Source organism: Tauraco erythrolophus, chromosome 10 (assembly GCF_009769465.1).
Source record: "Tauraco erythrolophus isolate bTauEry1 chromosome 10, bTauEry1.pri, whole genome shotgun sequence".
NCBI classification, from domain to species: Eukaryota; Metazoa; Chordata; class Aves; order Musophagiformes; family Musophagidae; genus Tauraco; species Tauraco erythrolophus.
The window spans coordinates 22,354,307-22,375,392 of NC_141474.1; the positions used below are offsets into that span (position 1 = coordinate 22,354,307).

General features: G+C 34.9%; 2 protein-coding genes across 5 annotated transcripts in view; one reads left to right on the forward strand and one right to left on the reverse strand.

Moving 5' to 3' along the window:
- Window positions 1-12,605, forward strand: part of FUBP1 (far upstream element binding protein 1) — a 34,526-nt gene extending 21,921 nt beyond the window's left edge. For 2 of the 3 annotated variants that reach the window (XM_086617789.1, XM_086617790.1), the window contains one exon: window positions 806-2,427. In XM_086617789.1, coding sequence (XP_086473915.1) covers window positions 806-844 — 39 coding nt within the window. In that variant the 3' untranslated portion in view covers window positions 845-2,427. Of the gene's footprint in view, window positions 1-805; window positions 2,428-12,561 lie in introns of those variants that run through there. The other variant, XM_086617793.1, reaches the window with a different exon arrangement.
- On the reverse strand, window positions 3,861-19,179 carry NEXN (nexilin F-actin binding protein). 2 transcript variants are annotated; one of them, XM_009987917.2, is made up of 12 exons: window positions 19,153-19,179; window positions 17,808-17,999; window positions 17,588-17,669; window positions 17,353-17,501; window positions 15,948-15,989; window positions 14,634-14,828; window positions 14,382-14,555; window positions 11,839-12,024; window positions 7,517-7,714; window positions 5,972-6,193; window positions 4,689-4,874; window positions 3,861-4,232 (listed from the first exon to the last, which is right to left on the reverse strand). In XM_009987917.2, the coding sequence occupies exons 1-12, from the start codon at window positions 19,177-19,179 to the stop codon at window positions 3,861-3,863; spliced, it is 2,025 nt and encodes a 674-aa protein (XP_009986219.1). The 2 variants fall into 2 exon arrangements, with proteins under 2 accessions (XP_009986219.1, XP_009986220.1); XM_009987918.2 differs by lacking the exon at window positions 17,808-17,999.
- Window positions 19,180-21,086: the final 1,907 nt, after the last annotated feature.

Sequence of the window (21,086 nt, forward strand, 5' to 3'; positions counted from 1 at the left end):
CCCCAAATGCATTGTTACTCACGGTTCCATTTCAGTGGAAAGTCTTTTAAGTTTTTAAACAACTGTTTATATTTCTAGGTAAATATGTTTTGGGGTTTTTTTGTGTTTTTCTTTTTTTAGAAAAGATGAGTAGATTGCAGTAATTAAACTTAATCAGAATAAGTAATTTTTGTTATTTTTCCTCAAATAGCTAATTGTTGCAATTAAAGAATCAAAACCTTTAAAATAATGCAGGAATTACTTTGGTTAGAAACGTCAACAGCCTTCACAAATGTTTTTTATAATAGGGCACTTTTCCCACTTAAATCCATAAGACCTAAATATAAAGAATATGACTTCTTGTTGTTATCACTGAACTTGATAACTTGTTTTACAGTTATAGTGCGTTAGTGGAATTTTTAGATAACTTAGTTTGCTTATTCATACTTGACATGGTAGGAAAACATTCTGGAGTTTGAGATTAGTATGTTTTAACTGAAAAAGCATGTGCACCAATTAAATGTTAACAGTACAGCAAATAATATTTTATCTATATAGCAGTCAGTGTATCCTGTTTCTTGATACTTTAACTGCATTGCTCTGTATTTTGATAGTTTAAAATGTTTGTATGTCTTATAGATGGTCTGGTACAGGTTTTTGTTTCTGGTTTTTGTTTCTTGTTTTTGTTTTTTTAGCTTAAAGTAAAGCAGCATCTATTTGGTTTTTTGTTGATTATTCTGTTTCTAAAAATGTGCTGCTCCTCTTTCAAAAGTCCTGCTTATCTGTACCTCAAAGAAAAATATTCAAAAATACTGCCTTCATTTTCACACACAGTGCTGAAGATGCTGCAAGCACCAAATCATAGCTCATAGAATCAGGTCCTGAGATAGTTACTACCAGTAAAGAGGAATCCTTTGAGTGTATGCCATTGGTGAGCCGATGAGCATGGACCATAGAAGGGCTCCATGTAGAAGGTAAAATTGGCAAAAACAGATTTGAAATGTATCCCATACATAACGGTGTAGGGTATAATTTTTGGTTTGATCACTTTTCATTCTTTAAAGTATTATATGTTTGACCATAAATGTTCCATAATCTGTTAAGTTTTTTGAACTGTGATTTAATAATATAAACCATCTATTTCGATTTATATTCTTCTAAACAGCCAAGTGTAGATATATTGAATTTTTGAACTAAATCAATAGTTGTGCTTCAGTTTCTCAAGCCACATCTGTAGTTTAATATGTAACTTCATTTTTGATGTGAGAAAAGGTTAGGTGTGTACCATTTGGATTTTGATACTGTGAATTTAGTGTTGGGGTGAGTCATTTGTTCACTTCCTTTTACATGATAACTTTTCTTCTTCAACTGTTGTTGCTAAAATATCTTAACAGACTTTCAATTGTAAATTTAGCCAGTGGGAGGAGATAGAGAAGAAAAAGCCAGATCACTGGAATGTTGCTAGTGTGTGGGAGATGAGATGTTCTTGTGTGTAGCATTTAAGGTGTATTGACTTCCAGCTTTCTCACTGCTGAGCTTATAGGCATGCTATTTTGTGCTAAGCATAGTGTTTATTTTTCAACTCTGTCTCCAAACTCATAGGCCTTAGCAGAACAGAAAATAGACTATAGAAGTTATCCTAATCCGAAAAGATAACTGGACTTCCTTAGAAATGTAATGAACTTGTCCAAAAGGTGTCTTTAAATGTTTCTTCCTTCCCTGCCTCCACTTTACAGTCCCACAAATTAAGTAGAAAGTGAAGAGTATTAAAAGCTTAAAAAGGAAGCATGATGTTCAAAGTAGGAAAAGCATTTTTGTATCTCTTTCCGCAGCCTATACTTTAATAGGACATTAAATAAAATGTCAGATGGATAATCTTCAGTCTAGCATGATCGTATGTCATCTATTTAAGTTGTCCAGGCAGACAGGATCATCATTCACTTGCACAGCCTATCTCGAACTATTACATCTTTTTACTAGTGGTATTTTATTGAATGATAGAAACTGTTTCTCTCCTGTTCTCTTCCAAAGTAATTTTTAAGTTTTCCATTGCATGCAAAAAGCTTTTTATTTTGCTTTTTTCTGGAAGTGGAGGGAGGAGGGGAGGACTGGGCTTTTCAGAAAGCATACAGTTGACAGGATTCCCTCTTCCCTAGTAATAGCTTATAAAACTCTTATGTATGCACAACTATTTCTCTTGCGTGCATGTGAAATGCCTTTTCGTCCTGAGAAAAGTGTTCTCTGCAGAAACTACCCGTGTGTAAAAAGAAGATTGGCTTTAAAAGGCAACTGTGATGGGAACAGTGTCTTAGGGAGATGCAGCTTGGACTTGAGGTAAATTGAATGCTTTACAAAAATGTGGGTTTGAGCTTGCATTGACATTGTATGTAATATGGGTACACATTAACTGTATAATGGTTTTTGTATGGTTTTTCTCAATAAATGTAAACTGATGGATAATAATAGCAATGTTTTTGTCTTTTTTGTGCTCCTATCCCTGTATTCATTAGTTTGAAATAACAGCTTCAGAGGAAAGGTATTGCAGCAACTAGTACTTCTGCAAATGAACATCACCCACATGAAATTAAGTAAAATATATTTATATGGCTGTTAGGATAAATACTCATTCAAAATATCATGCAGCTTATTTCCATTTTTTCCAAGATGTTCTGAATTTGTAACTATTTTATTGAGGCAAAAGAGTGACTTCCAATAGGTAACTGTACAAAGAGCAGTCAGCAGATTTAACCACAGGAAAATTTCTTTCTGAAATAACTGCATAAATCTGATTTGCTGCAGCTTACCTTGTCTTTATGTTAAGGCTTATACACATGTTCTTTCATTTAAAATGTGACTATTTTTTATAAAATTACGCCTATGGAAGCTTAAGCAGAACAATTCAGATGGTGTTAGCACAATGACGTTAGTGTTGATATCAAGAGATCTTAGAGAAAAATAGTATAGTAGCCTTAAGAAGACAATCTTTAGAGATGCAGCAATAAATTTATTGCATTAAGAGAGAATAGATTGAGAAGTTAAGCAGTTTCTGAAAAAGATTTTCTTAAAACTTGCTTCCTATGAATTTAGCTATGATAGGCTTATATTTTGTCACCAACTGTTCCTGTATCATTTAAGCAGTGAAAAAAATTAGAAGTTTTACAAGCACTGCAAGCCTTGCTGAGATTGTTTTTACTTTTGGATTATCAGCTGCATAGATTGGTAAGAGCCTAACAGTTTAAATGCAAGCCCATTTTAAAACAAAAGAACTAATGCTCTTTGAAGCAAAACAACAAAAGTGAGCAGTTACGTCATCTTTTATTCTTTAAAAATAGTACACTGGGGTTTTTGAAAATCATCAATAACTATTTCCTTTTGCCAGTTCAATGCCTCTGGGATAAAGTAAAACAGCTTAAATATTCAGTGTTCATGCAAAATATACCAATAGATGTACACTACTACACAAGTTTCCAGATTGCGTATTTAGCTTTATACTATTACACAACAGTTGGTCTTCAAATGTGAGAGCACTTTTATAATTCAGCTTTTTCCTTTAGCTGATCTTTCATACATTGATTCCTTCTTTTTAGCCTTTGGTACTAATTTTTGTACTGAGCAAGGAACCTGGACACTCTCACAGTTTGAAGGTTATTCTCATCTGATGCAGGAATGACAATCAATGCATATTCTCGCTTTCTTTAGTTGGCCCCATCAGAGAAAGAGATGATGCAATAAGAAAGTTTTGAGGGGAAGAAAGATTCCAGCTAAAGTAGAGCATTTAGTAGTCATCAGCTAGAAAATAAGAGTTAAGAGAAAGAGATAATTAAATTTTTATAATAGGAAAGATGCAAGAAGAATATTTGATAATGAAGCAAATTAAAATGCTAACTCTTACTTTCAATGGTGAGAATACAGGTGCTAGCAGATGTGCCTCTGTTGTTGACTGCTTTACACATATATTCCCCTTCATCTTCTGGGAAGGTTTCTGGCAAGTAAAGGCAATAGGTTTCTCCTCTTTCAATATACTGATAGTCCTCAGAGTCCTGCAACATTTCCCCCTCAAACCACCATGTAACTTCAGGTTTTGGTTCTCCAGTAATTTTAACTGTAAATCTCACTGGCTCGCCATCAACAACTGATGTGTTTTTCAGTGACTTCTTGAACCAGGGAGCTCCAGATCGAGCTTGATCCTCCTCGTCTTCGCAAGTAGAACCATTAATAACACTTCCCTCCTCCTCTTCTTCCTCTTCTCTTTTCTGTTTTAAAATAAGTCAATTTAGAGCATTTAAACTGACAATAGCAGTATTACTGCTAGTGATATATTTGATTACAAAAAAGTTACCACTTTTCTGAGAAGGGGAAATGCCACACCTATCCTCACTAGATAACAATGCACTGAATCCAGATATGGAACAGGCAGTAAAATGGATTTTAATGAGGCTGGAATACTGGGGTGAAATACAGGCATGAATGTAGATTCCATTTTCAGACTATTTAAAGGATATGATGGACCTTCTTTACAGTATTTCTCTGACTCTTCAAGAACACATGAAAACACCAAAAGCAATTTTAAGTTATTGCAGCAATTCACAGCAGCTGTAAAACAAGTATAACGTTCCTTTTATACTTCTGGCAGTGGTGCCATCAGTGGTAATCAGATGCTAAGCTAAATGACGCTTAGGGCTGAAGAAAAGGTACTTTGTAATTTATACCTTCTGTAATGCCGCATCAATTTCTTTTTGTTCAAACTGCATGCGTAGTAATTTCTGTTCTTCAATTCTCCTCTGCTCCTCTTCTTCCCTGGCTCTTGCCATTTGTTCAAAACGGGCCTTCATGTTCACTTTATGAGTAAACGGAGCCTCAGATTTCTTGGCTGGTCTCACATCTACCTCATCATCCTTGGGAAATAAAAAAATAAGATTTAACTCATTTATTACCTTTTAAATATGTATGACAATAAACCTAGTTTTGTAGAGCAATAGTTCTTAACTGAGCAAAGCTGTTCAGAGTGCCAGTTTTGTCAGAGGTTTGTTTAATGTTGAGTTTATGATGAAGTCTTCTAATAGTTTACTTTTGCAAGTATTTTGCCCTATCTCTGAGATAATTTCAAAAATGTTAAGTAGAAAAATAATAGATTTATTTTCATGTAGAAGTAGAATACTGTCTTGTGGCAATGGTAAGTCCTTAGTAATTTGACTTCCATGCCATGATGCTATGGTAGGTTCAACAACTAACATAGGTTGACCTTATAGAAACATAATTATTAGGTCAGTCATTAAAAGACAGGCTTTGAGCTGATACTGAAGTGACTGACCACTGTGGATAGGAACCTCAGAATGAGGCTCAGGTCAAGCTTACTTACTGTTAAGTTTCCTGCATGGCCACAGGATTATGTTACGAAAGCTCACACTGGTGTTTTGGGTCATAGAGCATAGTGATTTATTGGTTAGACTGGTATCTTCATTTCTTGTTTTTCTCCTTTGAAGAAATGTGAGATTCCAGTCTGAAGCATAGATAAGTAGGCATCCTTTTCTGCTCTACCATGAGAAATGAGTAAAAATGATAAAAAGACTTGATCTTCAAATAGTATTGTTTGTTTTGGTTTGGTTTTCGTGGTGTGTTTTTGTTCATACAGTGAAGAATGCATCAGAGTTCAGAAGACCAAGCAACTCGTATGACAATAGATTAATTCTCAAATACCAATGTTTCATACCCTCATGCTGGCAGGTTTCAGGTTGTTAGGATGCTGAATCAAGGACTTTGAGCAGAAAACCAGATCTCTGCCTGACCAGATGACTGATAACAAACTGGTGCTTTTTCCTTTAGGGATGCTGAGGTGAGACTTCCTCATGCATCCAAAGGAGGGAACAGGAGAGAAGGGAGAAAATCATCTTGTAAATGTAGCAAACTTTGGTGAAAACAGCAGGACTGTCCACTCCTGGATCGTTAGTGTACTAGCTAAGTATATCATTAACATACACAGAATGCAATTTACCTCTTGAAATTTTTCAGCTTCCCTTTCTCTTATTTCTTCATCCATTGCTCTTCTCTTGGCTCGCTCTTCTTCAATCTTCTTCTGTATCTCTTCTTGAGACAACTGTCCTATCTTTTCAAACTTGCTTTTTAAATTCTTTGCCTGAATAGAACCACTTCTTTTTAACTTTATTAATTCTTCATATTCTTTGCTTAGCTCAAAAGTTTCAGATTCCTCTTCCAGCTGTTCAGAAATTACAGAACGTTAAGATGGAAAATGCCCTAGTTATTTTTACTACCTGTTCTCCCCACAGATAGGTGTAACTTAAAAAACTTGAACAGTTCTCCTAGTTATTTGAAATCAGCACAGAGACCTTTTCCCTCTAATTTCTTTTTTTCCCTTGTTATTCTCAGGATTATTGTGCTTGTATCACATCTAAATTAGATACAGATTTTAAAATATCTTGCTTGAATGTACCGTTTGTTCAAGGATTGCTGTCAATTAACCACCCTTCACAGACTCAGAAAACCAGACACCTAGCAATACAAAAAACTTAAGTTATCCTGGATCCATAATTTGCCTCTCTGATTTACTTCAATATGATATGAAATAATTTTCTAAAATACAACTACTTTGTTAAACAGAAAATTACTTTTTTTTAATAATTCAATAAAAAGCAAATTAGATTTCAGGATGTCATGGCTGGAAAAGAAATGGCAGTTCTGGATCCTGTAGTCAAACCACGTCTGAAGCTGTGATTATTGATATTTTATTCCCTCCTTTTATGACTGGCAGTAAAGATGTACGTGCATTTTAGTTGGATGTCCCTGTGTCTCCTTTCTTCACCAGGATGTAATACAAAATTTACCTGAAAAGTTTGCAATCTAGAGCCTTTATTACTCTAGCTTTGCTTAACAAAAATAAATAAATAAATGCAGTCCTCTAACATTCAAAAGGGAATAATAAAGAATTGCCACCCACAGCCAAATCAAATTGAAGTGTAAAGTTCATGAACACGATGTTCTAGACATTTGGCATGCAAAGCAAATTTTGTGTGTGATTTTTAAAATCAACTGTGACAGTCTTCTCACCCTTGATACACTGATTAGAAATAAGTTGGGGCCACTGTAATTCTTTCCGAATTACTTAATACAGCATTCCTTTGAGGAAAAGCAAGAATTTTGCTCTTTCCTACTTTCATTTTTGTATGTTCATTTGGGACTAGAGGTTTGTGTTCTCCCAATATTCTAAACATTATATAATTGTTTTAGTAACACTGTAGAATTTCCAGAAGTGACTGTAAAATTTGAAATTGTGTTTTTACTTTAAGGGTGGCAAGGGATAAAAGCATTTTCCTGGTAGATCAGTGATAAAAATATGTATCTTACTATATACAATGTTATGTTTAAAAAATACTTTTCTATTTTTCATTCTTTTCACCTCATACTGAAACTATTGATTTAAAGACATTTTCAGCTACAGTCTTAAACCTTGAGATTTTAGTAAATAACTGATCTATTATATTTTTATTCAGAGCATGCTTAACATGTCCTTTGATATACAAACCTCTCCCATTTCTTGTCTCAACTGTTGAAATTCTTGCTTTTCCATTTCCAACTTTTGCCTACGCTCTTCTTCCGTGCGTCTCTTTTCTTCTTCCATTTTTTGTCTCAGCAACTCCTCAAAATTAATTTCCAGTTTACCAGGTATGAGAGATTCTTGAGAAAATGTTTTAAACATTTCTGGTGATTCATCATCCAGCACCTGCTGGAAATTCAGAGCATTAATGATACAGTCTGAAGGCACCTGTGATGAAATCACAGCATTGCTCAGACCCTTCTATGGACATAAAGATAATGAAATGTTTTGCCATATCTGCCACAGTACAGTAAGATGCAATATGACAACGCAGGCATTCCTGTAATGTTTTGGGAGGGAGTGTGTTTGGGGAGTTTTATATTTCATTTTAGCTCTTTATTATTACAATGCTACACTTTTTTAATAGAGATGAAGGTGTTTATTAAAATGTGATCTTTTTTGCAAGATGATGGAGAGGATGTGCTCTAAATACAGCTTTGGGACCTGAAACAATTCCCTCCTGTTTACTTCACAGACTATCATTAGGCAAAGTGCTTGTGTTTAAATGTCATTGCTCTTAACACTCAAGTACATAAATCTGTAGTCTTTTTCTAAGGAAACTAAATTTTATTCCTGTTCTTACGCAAAATTAGTATTCCTAGTAAGGATAACGGAACAGATTTTTCTACAAGAAACTCTTCTTGTGCGCAAATTGATTATACTAAGTGACATTGCCAGTTCATTGCTTTGTACAACCCAACAGCAAGGGTTTCCTCCTTTCCCTGTCCTTTTCTTAGGCTTCAGAGTACGATTAGGCATTGACGGTCATTCATGAGCAACTTGCTTTTTCAGGAGATGATGGAAGGGCCTAGGAAAGGCAATTTTCATTACTTCGAAAAACAGGAATTGTAAGAACAAATATTTTATCAGATGGACTTTGTTGAGGAAAAGCATTACTAAAATATGAAGCTGTATGCTTCAAAAACGGCCAGGTAGCCTGACTGAGTTATGCAGGAAGATTTTAAAATAACTTCTTGATAAAATCTCTAGAAATGTATGTTTGTGCATGTAACTACATAGCCTTATTAACAGATTGTCACAACAGGAACATTTTATAGATAAATGTGTGAGATGAGGTCAGATACCAATCTAGACATGTGTGGTGATGTGGCTTTTGGCACTATTTAATCTGCGCATGTTTGAAAAGCCTTGTGGCAAACACTGAAGAGCCCAATGTGCCTTAAATTGTAGGCATTCCCAACAGTAGTAATCAGTCAAATGCTAGAAAGAATTAAAGTAGCAAAAGTTTCATTTGAGAAAGTGTTTTGACTAGCATTATAAAGAAAGAGAAAATAAACATTTTTTAGAAGACTCTTTGGCACACCCTGTTCTATTTATTGCTACTTGCTGCCATTGTAACTTACACCTTTCACTGCTGTTGGTGCCATCGTAGTTCGTATCACAGTCTTGACCTACTTCGCCCATATCCTTTTTATCTGTCACAGCTCTTTTGATATTTTTTTTGGCCCAATCCCACTCAAATACTGCTATTCACTATAGATTTCCTTCAGATTTTCCCTCTGAGTAAGCTTACAGTTGGACTTCAGCCCCACCTTTCCTTCCATTCTTCATTCGTTTTGCATAGAATGAGCATATTTGTTGAAATTGTTACGGAGAAGTAGAGTCAAAAAACAAAGCTGTAAGCTATTTCCTCTAATGACAACAATGCGTAGCCACATAGTTTTCGGAGGCTAACCACAGCTAAATGACCACAGTAACATGAAAGTCTATGGCTTGTGATGCACTAGCTCATATGCTCGCTGCTTCAAGAAGACATAGAACCTACGTGAATTGGAGAAGCATCGATTCAACACATCCATATATAAGCTTTAAAAAGCTGTGCATAGGAGCAAACACCAGCAGCTCTCTGCCCTGTATTTTTGAATCAGTTTGTTATAAAAAGACAGTAAACCAGCTTCTTCCTGGTTAAAAAACAGGAAAAAATTCAGCTGAATTGTGATGTACAAAACGCTTGTGGTTAGTTCAGTAAATATTTTAGCCACACTTTGTGAAGTGAGACAATACTTTTTTTGGTATGAGTAGTGATGGTGTGATGGTAGTGAGCAACAGTCTTGTAATCATAGTTTGCAGCACAGCCAACCACTTTTCAGTGTCCAAACAGCGCCCAATATGAAGTAGAAGGATTTTTTATTCGTGCTAAGACAGGTTCTTTATGCAGTCTCTAACAGAAAGAGACTGACCAGGACGAAAGATGAATGCTTCAGTCTGAAAGTGATCACGTTGACGATAGGAACCGTGAAAGTATAAATGTAGCACAAATAAATGTGAAATAGGGAGATCCTTCCAAAAGGAGGTGGCATTTGTCTTTTCCAGCAACAATATTACTACTCTGAATATACTTTCAAAACTAAATTAAAATGAATAAACATGAAAAACATGCAAAAGGTTCTGAAATAACTACTTAATTTAAATGCCTAAATAAAAATTTAATATGAAGTTTTACTACTTCTGAAAGATGACTAATATGTTCTTAAAATGTTTAAAAGCACATCTGCATTGCTGCTACATTGTGTAGCTATGGAAAACAGAGAAAGCATCAGCTTGTATTTTCTGTTACTAGTAATAGAAAATGTGGTGTTTGTATTCAGGATGCTAATTAACAGAAAATTTTCAAATGTATATATGCTGAAAATACATTTTTAGTTAATTTTTTGAATTGCTGAATGTCTTCACTGTCTGCTGCTACAGTGCAATCATACTGTCTGCTGCATCTAATGGATTAAACCCTGTTTAATCAGTGAGACTTTTCTTGCCCAGACACTCAAGCTTAGGTTCTTGCTACATTGAGGCAGAAAAAAAAGATTCTCAAGAAAGCAGGAGAAAACTGAAGGTGGCACGTGCTTTCTTTGCTTTCCTTCACAATTTCTATGAAAAGCTAGCAGAAATCCAACAGCACTCTCTTTTCTTTTTTCTTTTTTCTTTTTTTTTTTTTCTAGCAGCTTTAGCTTCTATTTTCTGTCTTTGGAGGTATGGACAGACACTTATTTTCTATAATTGCTTACCAGTACAGTATCAAATATGGATTTACATTGTAGTTTCTCTGGGTAGTCTTTCAGCATAGAGGTCTTGTCTTTGGCTCAATTTTCAGGCAGAGGGAGCACTGCTAATAATAGTAGTAGTAGTCATACAAAGCTTTATTTTGTTTCAAATGCATTGCTTTGTATGATGAAGAAAATATTATTAGGCATTGGTCTTTCCCAATAAAACCACAGAGGGGAATGTAGGAAGGCACTGCCAGGTGGGCAGGTTATTCCACAGTTCTTGCCCTTGAACTTGGTGTATCTTGCCCTTCTTTTGAAACAATACTTAGTTTCAGTTGGTAGTTGTGTAATTTAATACTGTATTTCCTAACATCTACCAATAAGTAACTGGCTTATACCCAAAAGCCTGCTGAAACTTGAAGTTGTTGGAATAAGCATGAGGAATACAGTGAAAAGCTCCACGCTGGTTATTTTTCATTTATAATGTTGTTGCCACCCTCCGAAATCAGGTATCTTCCTCTGCTTTCAGGTAGTGTCACTATGTCAATCCTAGGTCCCTGAAAATTTGTCTTCAGTATAATCTTAACTCAAATTTTAGAAATCATTGCATATCATGGAGATCTGTATTTGTCTAAGGAAGTTCCCTATTACAAATTGTTCTAATGGTAAATGCCAAAAGTTACTGTTTCTCTGAACAAGCAATGAAATACAATAAAAACATCAATTAGCTGAGTTCAGCCTTCTTAATTTTTCCTTCCTAAAGGGCCACTGATGACTATAAAATTTACACTTGCAGTGACCATTTTTCTCATTTGCCATTAATTATGCTTTAGCTAGTAAGAGCTTGTTGGTGGACAGCCTGTAAAGGTAGGGAGCTAAACTTGGAGAACTGAAAGTAATTGCTCCTCCCTCAAAAAGAACAACCAGCAAGCTCTCCTTGTCAAAACATTTGGCTTTCCAAGTTTGCTGCATCTAATGTAACAATACCCGTTGACACACTATGTGGTTTTGACTAAATTATTTGAAATCCTTTCTAGGCTTGCTGTGAGGAGGGATTGTTCTGTGATGATTTTTGGTAAATGAACTTGATTACTTTACCCCCTACCTTCTAATAAGTAGCGAGGTGAACTAATTAATGAAGGAGTGAAGCATGCATTCCTAACTGTATTTAAAGGCTTTTCCCAGAGCAGCTTTCTAGTTCATTGGAGCCTTAGATATTAAACTACTTACTAAACAAAAATGTCATACCATGTTCTTCCGTGCTTCAGCAAATGCTCTTTTCTCCTCTTCTATGCGTCGTCTTGCATCTTCTTCTGCTTTCCTCTTTTCCTCTTCTCTCCTCTGTCTTTCTATCTCCTCAAAACTGAGTCTGAGTTTACCAGGACGGAATTCTTTAACAGAATTTTCATATTCTTCATCACCACCTTCATTTATCTTCAAGGAAGAGGGAGAGGAAAAAATAGAAAGGACTTATCCAAACATAAAAATATTCTTTGTAGTAAATAAATACTCCATTAATTCTTTTCTGATCTTTTAGAATTTTTTTTTTTTCCTGGGGGAAAAAATGTATCAAGAGTTTGGTTCCTATAAGAAACATTTTAGTCTTGGTTTTAGCTAAGGGAGGAAGAAAAGAAATGTATTTCAGTATCCTATATGTAGCTTCTATATTTTTTAAAAATCTGTTGAGTGTGTAATTCAAAGAACCAGGTGTTATCAGGAAAAGGCTGAACAATTAAGTACACATTTTATGGTTTCAGGGTTGAATCCTTTCCTGTAAGTCACTCCCTATTCACTTTCTTTACATCACTTTCATAGACCTTCATACCATCAAGTCTTTTTGTTTGCATATAAATCGTTTTCACCTATCCACTTACCAGTTAAAAAAAATGCTGTAAAGTTTCATAGCAAAACTAAATCAATTAATGTTTTGCTATTACTCCAGACTGAGATTTTTCTTTCTTTTCTTTTCAGACATTTAATCATCACTGAAGAAAGGGAATTGAGATACTCTGATCTCTTCACTATTGCTTGTCTCCAGTGAACACTGAGCAGATAAGAGAAGCCTGTGGTTTGCAAACTGCAATCAAGAACAGAAGAATGAACCATCTTTAGAAGATATCTCAGAGTACTTTATTTGTTAATGGAGGAAATTGACTGGTAACGGTCAAAGCATATAGATATTCCAGATTTCTGTATACTGCAGGCAGCTCTAAGACTGGGATGTGGGGTAGCCAGTTAAGGGAATTATAGAAATCTTTTATTTGGAATTCATAGGGAAAAAAGAAAGAATTAAGGAAATTAACTACTGAACTCTTCCTTTAAGAAAATTTTTGACTTCAATTTTGACCACTGATGTCAGATGAAACTGCATGTTAGAAAATTTATTTTGAAATAGAGAATTTGTAAATTACTTTATATTACTTGGTTAACAAATATATACATAAGGGTGGGAGATGCGAACAAAACTTCAGTTAGAATGGCTAGTGACTTCATGAAGTTCACTCCTTCATTTTCTTCCTTCTTCTGCTTCACTAATATACCCTACCCACCCTCAAATAAAAAGAAAAAAGTGCCTTATTGATGTAATGTCAGGGTTATGGTGTGGAAAGTTATTGGAGGTGGGGGTGGAAGAGTAAACTACAATTTGTGTATCTGCCTAAACCTAGAACCCTCTCAATTTGGACCAGTTGGGAATTTCAGTGTTTCAGCTTTCTGAAGGTTCTGTGTTTGGTTGTTTTTTTCTTGGAGAATATAAATTTCTTGAATGTTTTTGAAATATAGTCAACATAGTGATCTTGAGCTGTTTGTCTAAGAATGTCCATTCATAATTATATTCTTTTTAAGTTAAAGTTAGCAAATTCCTAGAAGTAATATTTTCAAAGATTTCATGGAAGATTAAAGTCTCATTTCTCAAAAATCTTCTTTGTATCTGAATTAACAAAGTCATAATGATCATGATTGTATGGGGGGAAGATATTTAAATATAGAACTTAAAAAAATGCTTTTGGAAATGGAGTATAGTGAAGTGAGGCAATATAGAACTAAACTATCTGATATAAATTATGTTCATACTAAGCATATGGTTCATTTAGTATGATCCAAGAACAGACTATACTGAGGTTTGTTTATAGCTGATCTAGAATAAGTCTTGTTTATGATAAAGAACATGTATGGAGGAAGTTTGGCAAGTAATAGGAAAAAAAACAGGAATTGCAAGCTACGTTTCTGACAATTTGGGTGTTCATCTAGTAATTTCTAGAATATTGTTGTTTATACCAATACATACAAGAGAGCTGACCTGTCTTTGTTTCCTTTCCTCATAAGAGGAAACTTGTAATGGATATATTTATCTATCATATTTATAAATAAATATGGGAATAAGAAATAGCATTCTGTTCCTACAGAATGTTTTCATCAAAAACTGGTTACTGAAACATCTGAAGCATTATTTAAGAGCAAAACAGACAACTAATTATTTTCTTGAGGACTTACAGTTTAAGGTACTGCAAAGCGTAGATATAAAACCAGCCAAGATTGCTGGCAAATTTCAAACAGAAATTTCCTGGGTTTACTAAAAGGATGTCTAAAGTATTATACCAGTGTGGTTACTGAGTTAGATCTAAGGTCAAAACTACATCTTTGGAAAATTAATGGTGATGCAATTTTCAGACTCTTAACAGCTTGAAATGTAGTTAAGGAATAAGAAAAAAGAAGAATCAGATACAGGAAAGAATGTAAAAGTGTATCTTATGTGAAAGTTCTGTAACAACATGAAAAAGATGTGTATTTACCATTTGCTGTCTAGCTTCTTCAAAGGCACGTTTTTCCTCTTCTAAACGCTGTCTTGCTTCTTCCTCTGCTTGCCGCCTCTGATTTTCCTGTCTTTGTCTTTCAAGCTCTTCAAATGTTACTTTCAGCTTACCAGGAGACAGAGGCTCCTGTGTTTCACTGTCTTCATTTTTACCCTGTGTAAGCAAAATGAAATCGTTATATCTTAAATAATAGGTATTTATTTTTTAGTTATTTTTAGATGAGTGGTTTACCATGACAAATGAAAGGCACTTGGTTTCCTTAAGGAATTGGTTTTGTTCCTCATATTTTAGCTTCATTTCTTCATTCTGTCTCTCTCTTTGTTCTGCTCTCTCCTTTCCTGTGTTCTCAAAGTTTGTTTTCATCTTCCCAGGTGTTTTGGTGGGTTTTACAGGCACTACTGTAACTAGCAGCGAATCATCCCCTTCCTGTCCAAAAAGATATTTGTTATATTTTCATAAAGCTTGACTTGTAGATAGACTAGTTTCTTAATGAAACTACTGTTTTTACCTTTGTGTGCACCAAAGGTTCCAAAAGAATTACTCACATTGGGTATTAACCAAGAATAAACACATCTGCCTGAGGCAATCACTAGTTTTCTTGTAATATCTGAAGAGCATCAATGTTGAATTATATTTTAAACATAACTGCTGGCAAATGCCTTAACTTCTTTACATATTTTCATTAACTGTTAGTTATAAATATTCATAGTTTGGAGACGAACAGGTGAAATTTTGAACACATAGCAATTGTAGCCACACTCTACTTCCAGTCTTATATTTACTAAGTAAAGGATATACAGTGGTTGGAATAAGCTAGTAGTTCTAGAAAGCAGTATGTAATTTCTCAGGCAGAGTAATTTTTTTGAACGATGTTGCTGCTTCATAACTATTTTCACAAATTACTTGCCAAAATACATTTTACCAAGTTTTTTTTTTTTCACGAAATACCATGACTAACAGGGATACTGTCAAATAAAGTAAAACTAATAGGGGTTTGTTGTTGGTTGTTTGTCTTTCCAAAACTGTGGTAAGAATGTGATTTTCTTGTGTTAGTGAAAGACAATAGGACGTTTGCCCCCAGCTTTTTGAAATTAAACATTTATATGCAAGACTTAAAATCTAAACCCATATGGTAAATTAGTCTGTGGAAAAATAAAAAAGTTAACTGAATAAGGTGTTCAAGCATCTGTATATTGACAGAATCCCCTTTTAATTTCAAGTTTAAGGCAAAGAGCTTTTAAGATGATACTTTCCAAAGCAAAAGGACTTTAGAGTATCATTGCCAGTATACCTCAGGTCATTCTGGTGGCTTTGAATATTTACATTTTAGATGGCTTTAAATAACCACAAAGCATTCACAGTGCAGACTCTATTTCAAACTTAAATAAATTCACTTCAAGTACAGACATACAGTTCCATATTACTGGTTGAATTCTAATTAGGTATTTGTGTGCCCTTTTCTAAGTTTTCCCAGCCCAAATAACAATAATAAAACAAAGTGAATAAAAATGTAGGTGAACATTTCTTTAAAAAAAATCTGATTACCTCTGCTGCTGATTCAGTTCCCGTATTGTTAAAGTCATCAATCTATTAAATGAGAATTTCATATGATTATATTACTTTGGCTCTTTGCCTTAGATTTGCAAACATAGAACTGGAAATTCTTTTTGTATCAGTGATATGTATGTTGCACTTAAATTCACAGAGATGGTAATGATTGAACCTTTGTTGGAATACTCCAGATAGGTTAGCTTGTTGAGGAAGAGGCAACATGACATAAAACATCATATAGAAAGTATGCTAAAGCATTCTTAACACTTCAGTGATGAACTGAGAAGAGTACTTGAGATGTCCATTCTTCACTTAAGCATTCCAGAATTGTGTAGAAAGAAAAACTGCTAAAGCAAGTTCAGTGATTATTTCTGATTCTAGTGACCTTGTCTTCCTCTCAACTCCTGCAAAAAGCCTATTGCTGTATTTACTTCATATGGTGTCTTTATATGTTACCATCTAAAACTAACACACTTTCTAAGATTCTACATGGTATGTGCTCTGCCTTTGAGTAGATTAAATACATGCTAGATAGATTTCCAGTTAAAAGTCCAGTTTTAACAACGTTAAAAGTCTTATTAGAAAGTACTATCCAAGTCCGTGTTGAAAACTGACTCCTCCTATAGCACTGTGTTTCTTTTCTTACAACAGAAACAAACCAAAATCTGTCTTTTGGTTAAATAAAAATTTGCTTATGGTTCTAGTCTATCATTTAGGCGTTCATTTTCACTGCAGTATTTCCAGCACTGAAGAAAACTTACAAAAGGAATTAAATATGATACCCCAATGCAAAATTCTATGAAAGATAAAATTTACTTTACTGGCATCAACAAAAGTCGGCGTCTCTTCATGTATATATGCAATAAAGATTCACAAAGTGGCAAAGTAATAAAACATGATCTGAATCTTCATGATTTATGATTTACTGCATTAGTATATTCTCTTTTTTGTATGCTGATAGCATTTTCCTATTTCTTCTTGCTTGCCTCAGTTCATCTCTCACTGACTGCATTCACTAATGTCTACACAAAAATTATCTAAAGTCAGGGTTGGTAAGATATAAAAAACATTTTTAAATTAGTTAAGTAAACTCTATAAACTCTTGTATGCATATGACACCAAAATTTGTGCCTGATTCACATTCCTACCAGGTTTATGCTTGCCTGATTTCATCTGTATCTCAAGTTTACTGTTTAAAAAAATTGTTACCATAAAGAAGTGTAGATGAAGATTCTCTGAACATTATTCTCCACTTCCATCCCATTGAGCAACTCCTGTGTAAATCACCACTATCAGAAATCTTAAGATCAAATATTTCTGATCAATACAAAACTTTTTTTTTTTTCTTGTGTCCATTATTTACAATTATATCCTGGCTGTTGTGATCAGATGAACATACCTCCTGTGCTTTTTTTGCTAATTCTCTTTGAATTTTTCTTTTCTCAATCATATCTTGTTCAATTCTGCGTTTTCTTTCTTCTTCCGTTCTTTTTCTTTCTTCTTCTTGCCTTTGCTTCTCCATTTCTGCAAACTTGCCTTTAACAGTTCCTGTGAATATGAAATGGACAGTTCAGTACTTACGTCTAATACTTACCTAGTGAATTATGTGGCCTTTAAAATCTGGCCTCTCTTACCTATGAGCTTTGGAACATAACCTTTTTCTATTTTAGATGATTTTGCATCATCATCTTCATCAGATCCAAGCAGTTCTTTCATCTAGTTGATGAAATACAGAAAGTAAACTGTCTTTATACTTTAAATAAAATTCCAATATTATTGTCTTAAAATATGAAAAGATTTTCACATATAATATCAAATATTAAAATAACACAAAATATTTGCAAAGAAAATAACCTCCTGCTTTCTCCTGTTCCATTCTCTCTCTCTAACATATTGTTCTTTTCTTCTTTGCTTTTCATCTCTAGATCTCCTTTGATTTCTTTCTTCCCTTGCTTTCTGCATAGCTTCAAATTTATCCTTTACATCACCCTTGTGAAGCTTGGGCACATAGGATTTGTGGACAGGTTTAGATGAAGAAAGCAGAATCTTGGTGAAGATATAGAAGAAATGAAGATAAGAAAAAAGACAGTTGAAACAGATGGACAGAAATCATCTGACGGATTAGAAGGAATGTAAGAACATAAAACAGAAGTGCATTTGGGACTATGAACTTTATGCCACTAGCATCATCTGTTAAACATCATTATATTTGTTCATAAATAATAATAAATACTGAAATATCCAAACCAATATTTAGCATTGTATTAAACTTAGGCTGTAAGTAATTGTAGTGATGAGCTACTTAGCCGAGTATATGAACTATGTGAATGTACATTTTCAGTTACTATGGCTTTAAAAGTTAGATACAGATTTACATTATTGCTTTCAATCACAAGCAGTCACCAAAGAGCCTCTCTACCCCTAGCGTTAAAACAGATACAAAGACAAAGACATATAACACCATCTGTATGTTTTCTTCCGCTTCGAAAGAGCCATGTATGGTTCTTAAGTAAATAGTATTATTTGTTCATTTAAAACTTCCAATACATTATATATTTACTTTTTAGTAAGTATAGAAGTCCAGTTATTTTATGTTATAAAGTGTCAAGATATTGATACAGCTACTGGACACTTCTTTGCCCATGCTTACTCTGTGTGTGTCCAAAAGAAGTTCCCACTTCTCGGAACTACTGTGAAGTTTTCTCTCTTTTTACTGTAATGACTTCAGGAATGCTCTCAATACCATGATGCTGAGAAAACTGGCTGAAAACATTCCATGTTCAGATTTTCCACCTAAACCAATAGCTTTTGTTCCTGCTTTAGTTCTTGTTGTTCAGTGAGTCTACGTAGAAGAAATATTTGAAGTATCCCAATATTTACATTTTAGAATTAGATGTGAATGTTGCCCTGAATTCCCCCCACCCCAACATTTAAGGTTTCTTCATATTTTGTTACCTTTATTTTGTCTTCCTGCCTCATGGATTTTTTTTAATAACAGTAAAACCATATTTCACAGATTCCATGAAATCAGATGGTTTCCTTAAGCTACTTTTAAGTGTCCTTCCATTGTCTTAAAATAACAGCAGTACCAGCAGACTTCCAGTATAATTGTCTTTTACAATTGTTTGCAATTACTCTTTTTGCGAGCATCAGTTGTAAATTACTACATTACTTTGATTACTTTAAAATTGGTACATACCTCGGTTTTCTGTGCAATGTCATTCATGGCTGCACCTGGTATGTTTAAGATTGCTTTCAGTTTCTACCTGAAAGAAACAGTTGTAGTTATATTCCTTTCTTTTCCTTTTAAATGATGCTGTAACCATCTTCCTGTAAATAAGTTTGCATAGGCTGAAATCGATGTATCACAGTTTCATTTGGTCCTTTGAGGCTTCTGAAGACATGAATAGGTTCTAAGTATGCAACAGTAATTAAAAGAACAAGCTTATGATTCACTATTCATGCTCATAACCCTTCTATATAGTCCTAGATATTGGGTTTTAATTTCCACTTAAAAAAAAAAAAGAAAAAATAACTTGGAGCCAAGCTCTGGCTGCCCTGTCTGCTGCGTTACGAAACTGTTTTTCTCCATACTCACGCTCGCAGAAAGGAATGTGCTCTGCACCTCCACTGCTCCACTTCGGTCTGGTGTCTGAGCCAGCGAGCTCAGGTTGCGTGGAGGTTGCAGAGTGCTCAGGCCAAAACCCCACAGCCTCCTGGAGATGCTGCTTCGCCTTTGTATGGCTGGCAGGAGGGGAACGGCCGGGTGGCTGGGGGGACCTCCCTGCATTGCAGAGATGCAGCTGGATCTCCTGCCTGGGTGGATGCTCTTGCTTGAGTCTCAGCCTGGCTGGCAACTCTCAGCTGATACGGGAACACAAAATAATGCTTTCCCTTCTCCTAGGGCTATTCTAGGGCAAACTGGTGCTAAAAACGATGCAATGAGTTAGGTACGCTACATACATACCTTAGAGAAAGTATTTTTACCATTTAATTGTCGTGGGAAATTGCACTGCATTTTTTAAGAGAAAAGTGTTACAAGGTTTAAATTACACTGTATTTATTAGGAACCTAACAGAAAGACACTTCAAGCTCAGGCAAGCCTTTTCCTTCTCTCACCCCTTTTTTTTTTTTTTAAATCATGAGGTCTATCAGATCTTGTGGGAGGAAGGAAATCATGATGTAACTCCAGTGCCATTGCTGTCTACTGTACTGATGCCCTGAGTTCCAGGTAATCCTAAAAACTCAGTATGCCACACATGGTGCAAACAAATGGACTCAAAGGCTCAAAGTGAAAAGGCTAGAAAAGTAGCTTACTACTGGAAGGGACTTCTCACTTGTGGCTTAGAGGAACTGAAGTCACGGCATTTCATGATATGGAAAGTTCAGTTCTCAATAGTTCTTAGCCTTTAAGTTCTCTAATTCTTAATTACAAACATTATAAACATAGGTATTTTTATGTGGTGTTAAAAATAATGAACATTAAGAGTTGTTGTCACATAAGCCCTTCAGAAAATACCCTGATGTCATCAGCGCTCATGGGTGTTGCTGTAGCTATACGGATCAGATGAGATTCTTTGATATTTGTTTTTGCAAATGAAAGCAGTCACAACATATGAAACAACAGCATTTAGCTATCAATTCCTACCCTGATTTACAAATTCCAAACTCTTCAAATTCAGCTTCAACAGAGGTGTTCTGGAGAACACGCAGGTGTTCCTTTTCCACAAACGAGTATGGGAAGTCATTCCCCCCCAAATCGGAGTTGACAAATACCTCATTTGTAGACTGATAGGAATCCAAGGCATTTCAGTTTGTCACTTGTGAACACGTGAACATAGAAGTACTAAGTGTTCGTTCCTATTCAGACTATTTCAGATCAGCAATAGCATGTTAAAATTCTGTTGTGTCTAGAAAGGCAGATAACTTCACTAGCATTCTTGTGGTCTCAGGGTCCCCATACACCTTAATCTGCATTTGTATACTGTGCGCTTGGGTTTGCACATCTTTGTAAGCTTTAGCTTACTTCATGCATGGAAGTAAAATCCCCATTATGATCAGTATAACCTTAAAACTAGTTAAGATCCTTTTACTTCCTCATTTTTCTAAGCAGGTCTTGGAGAAGCTCTTTTC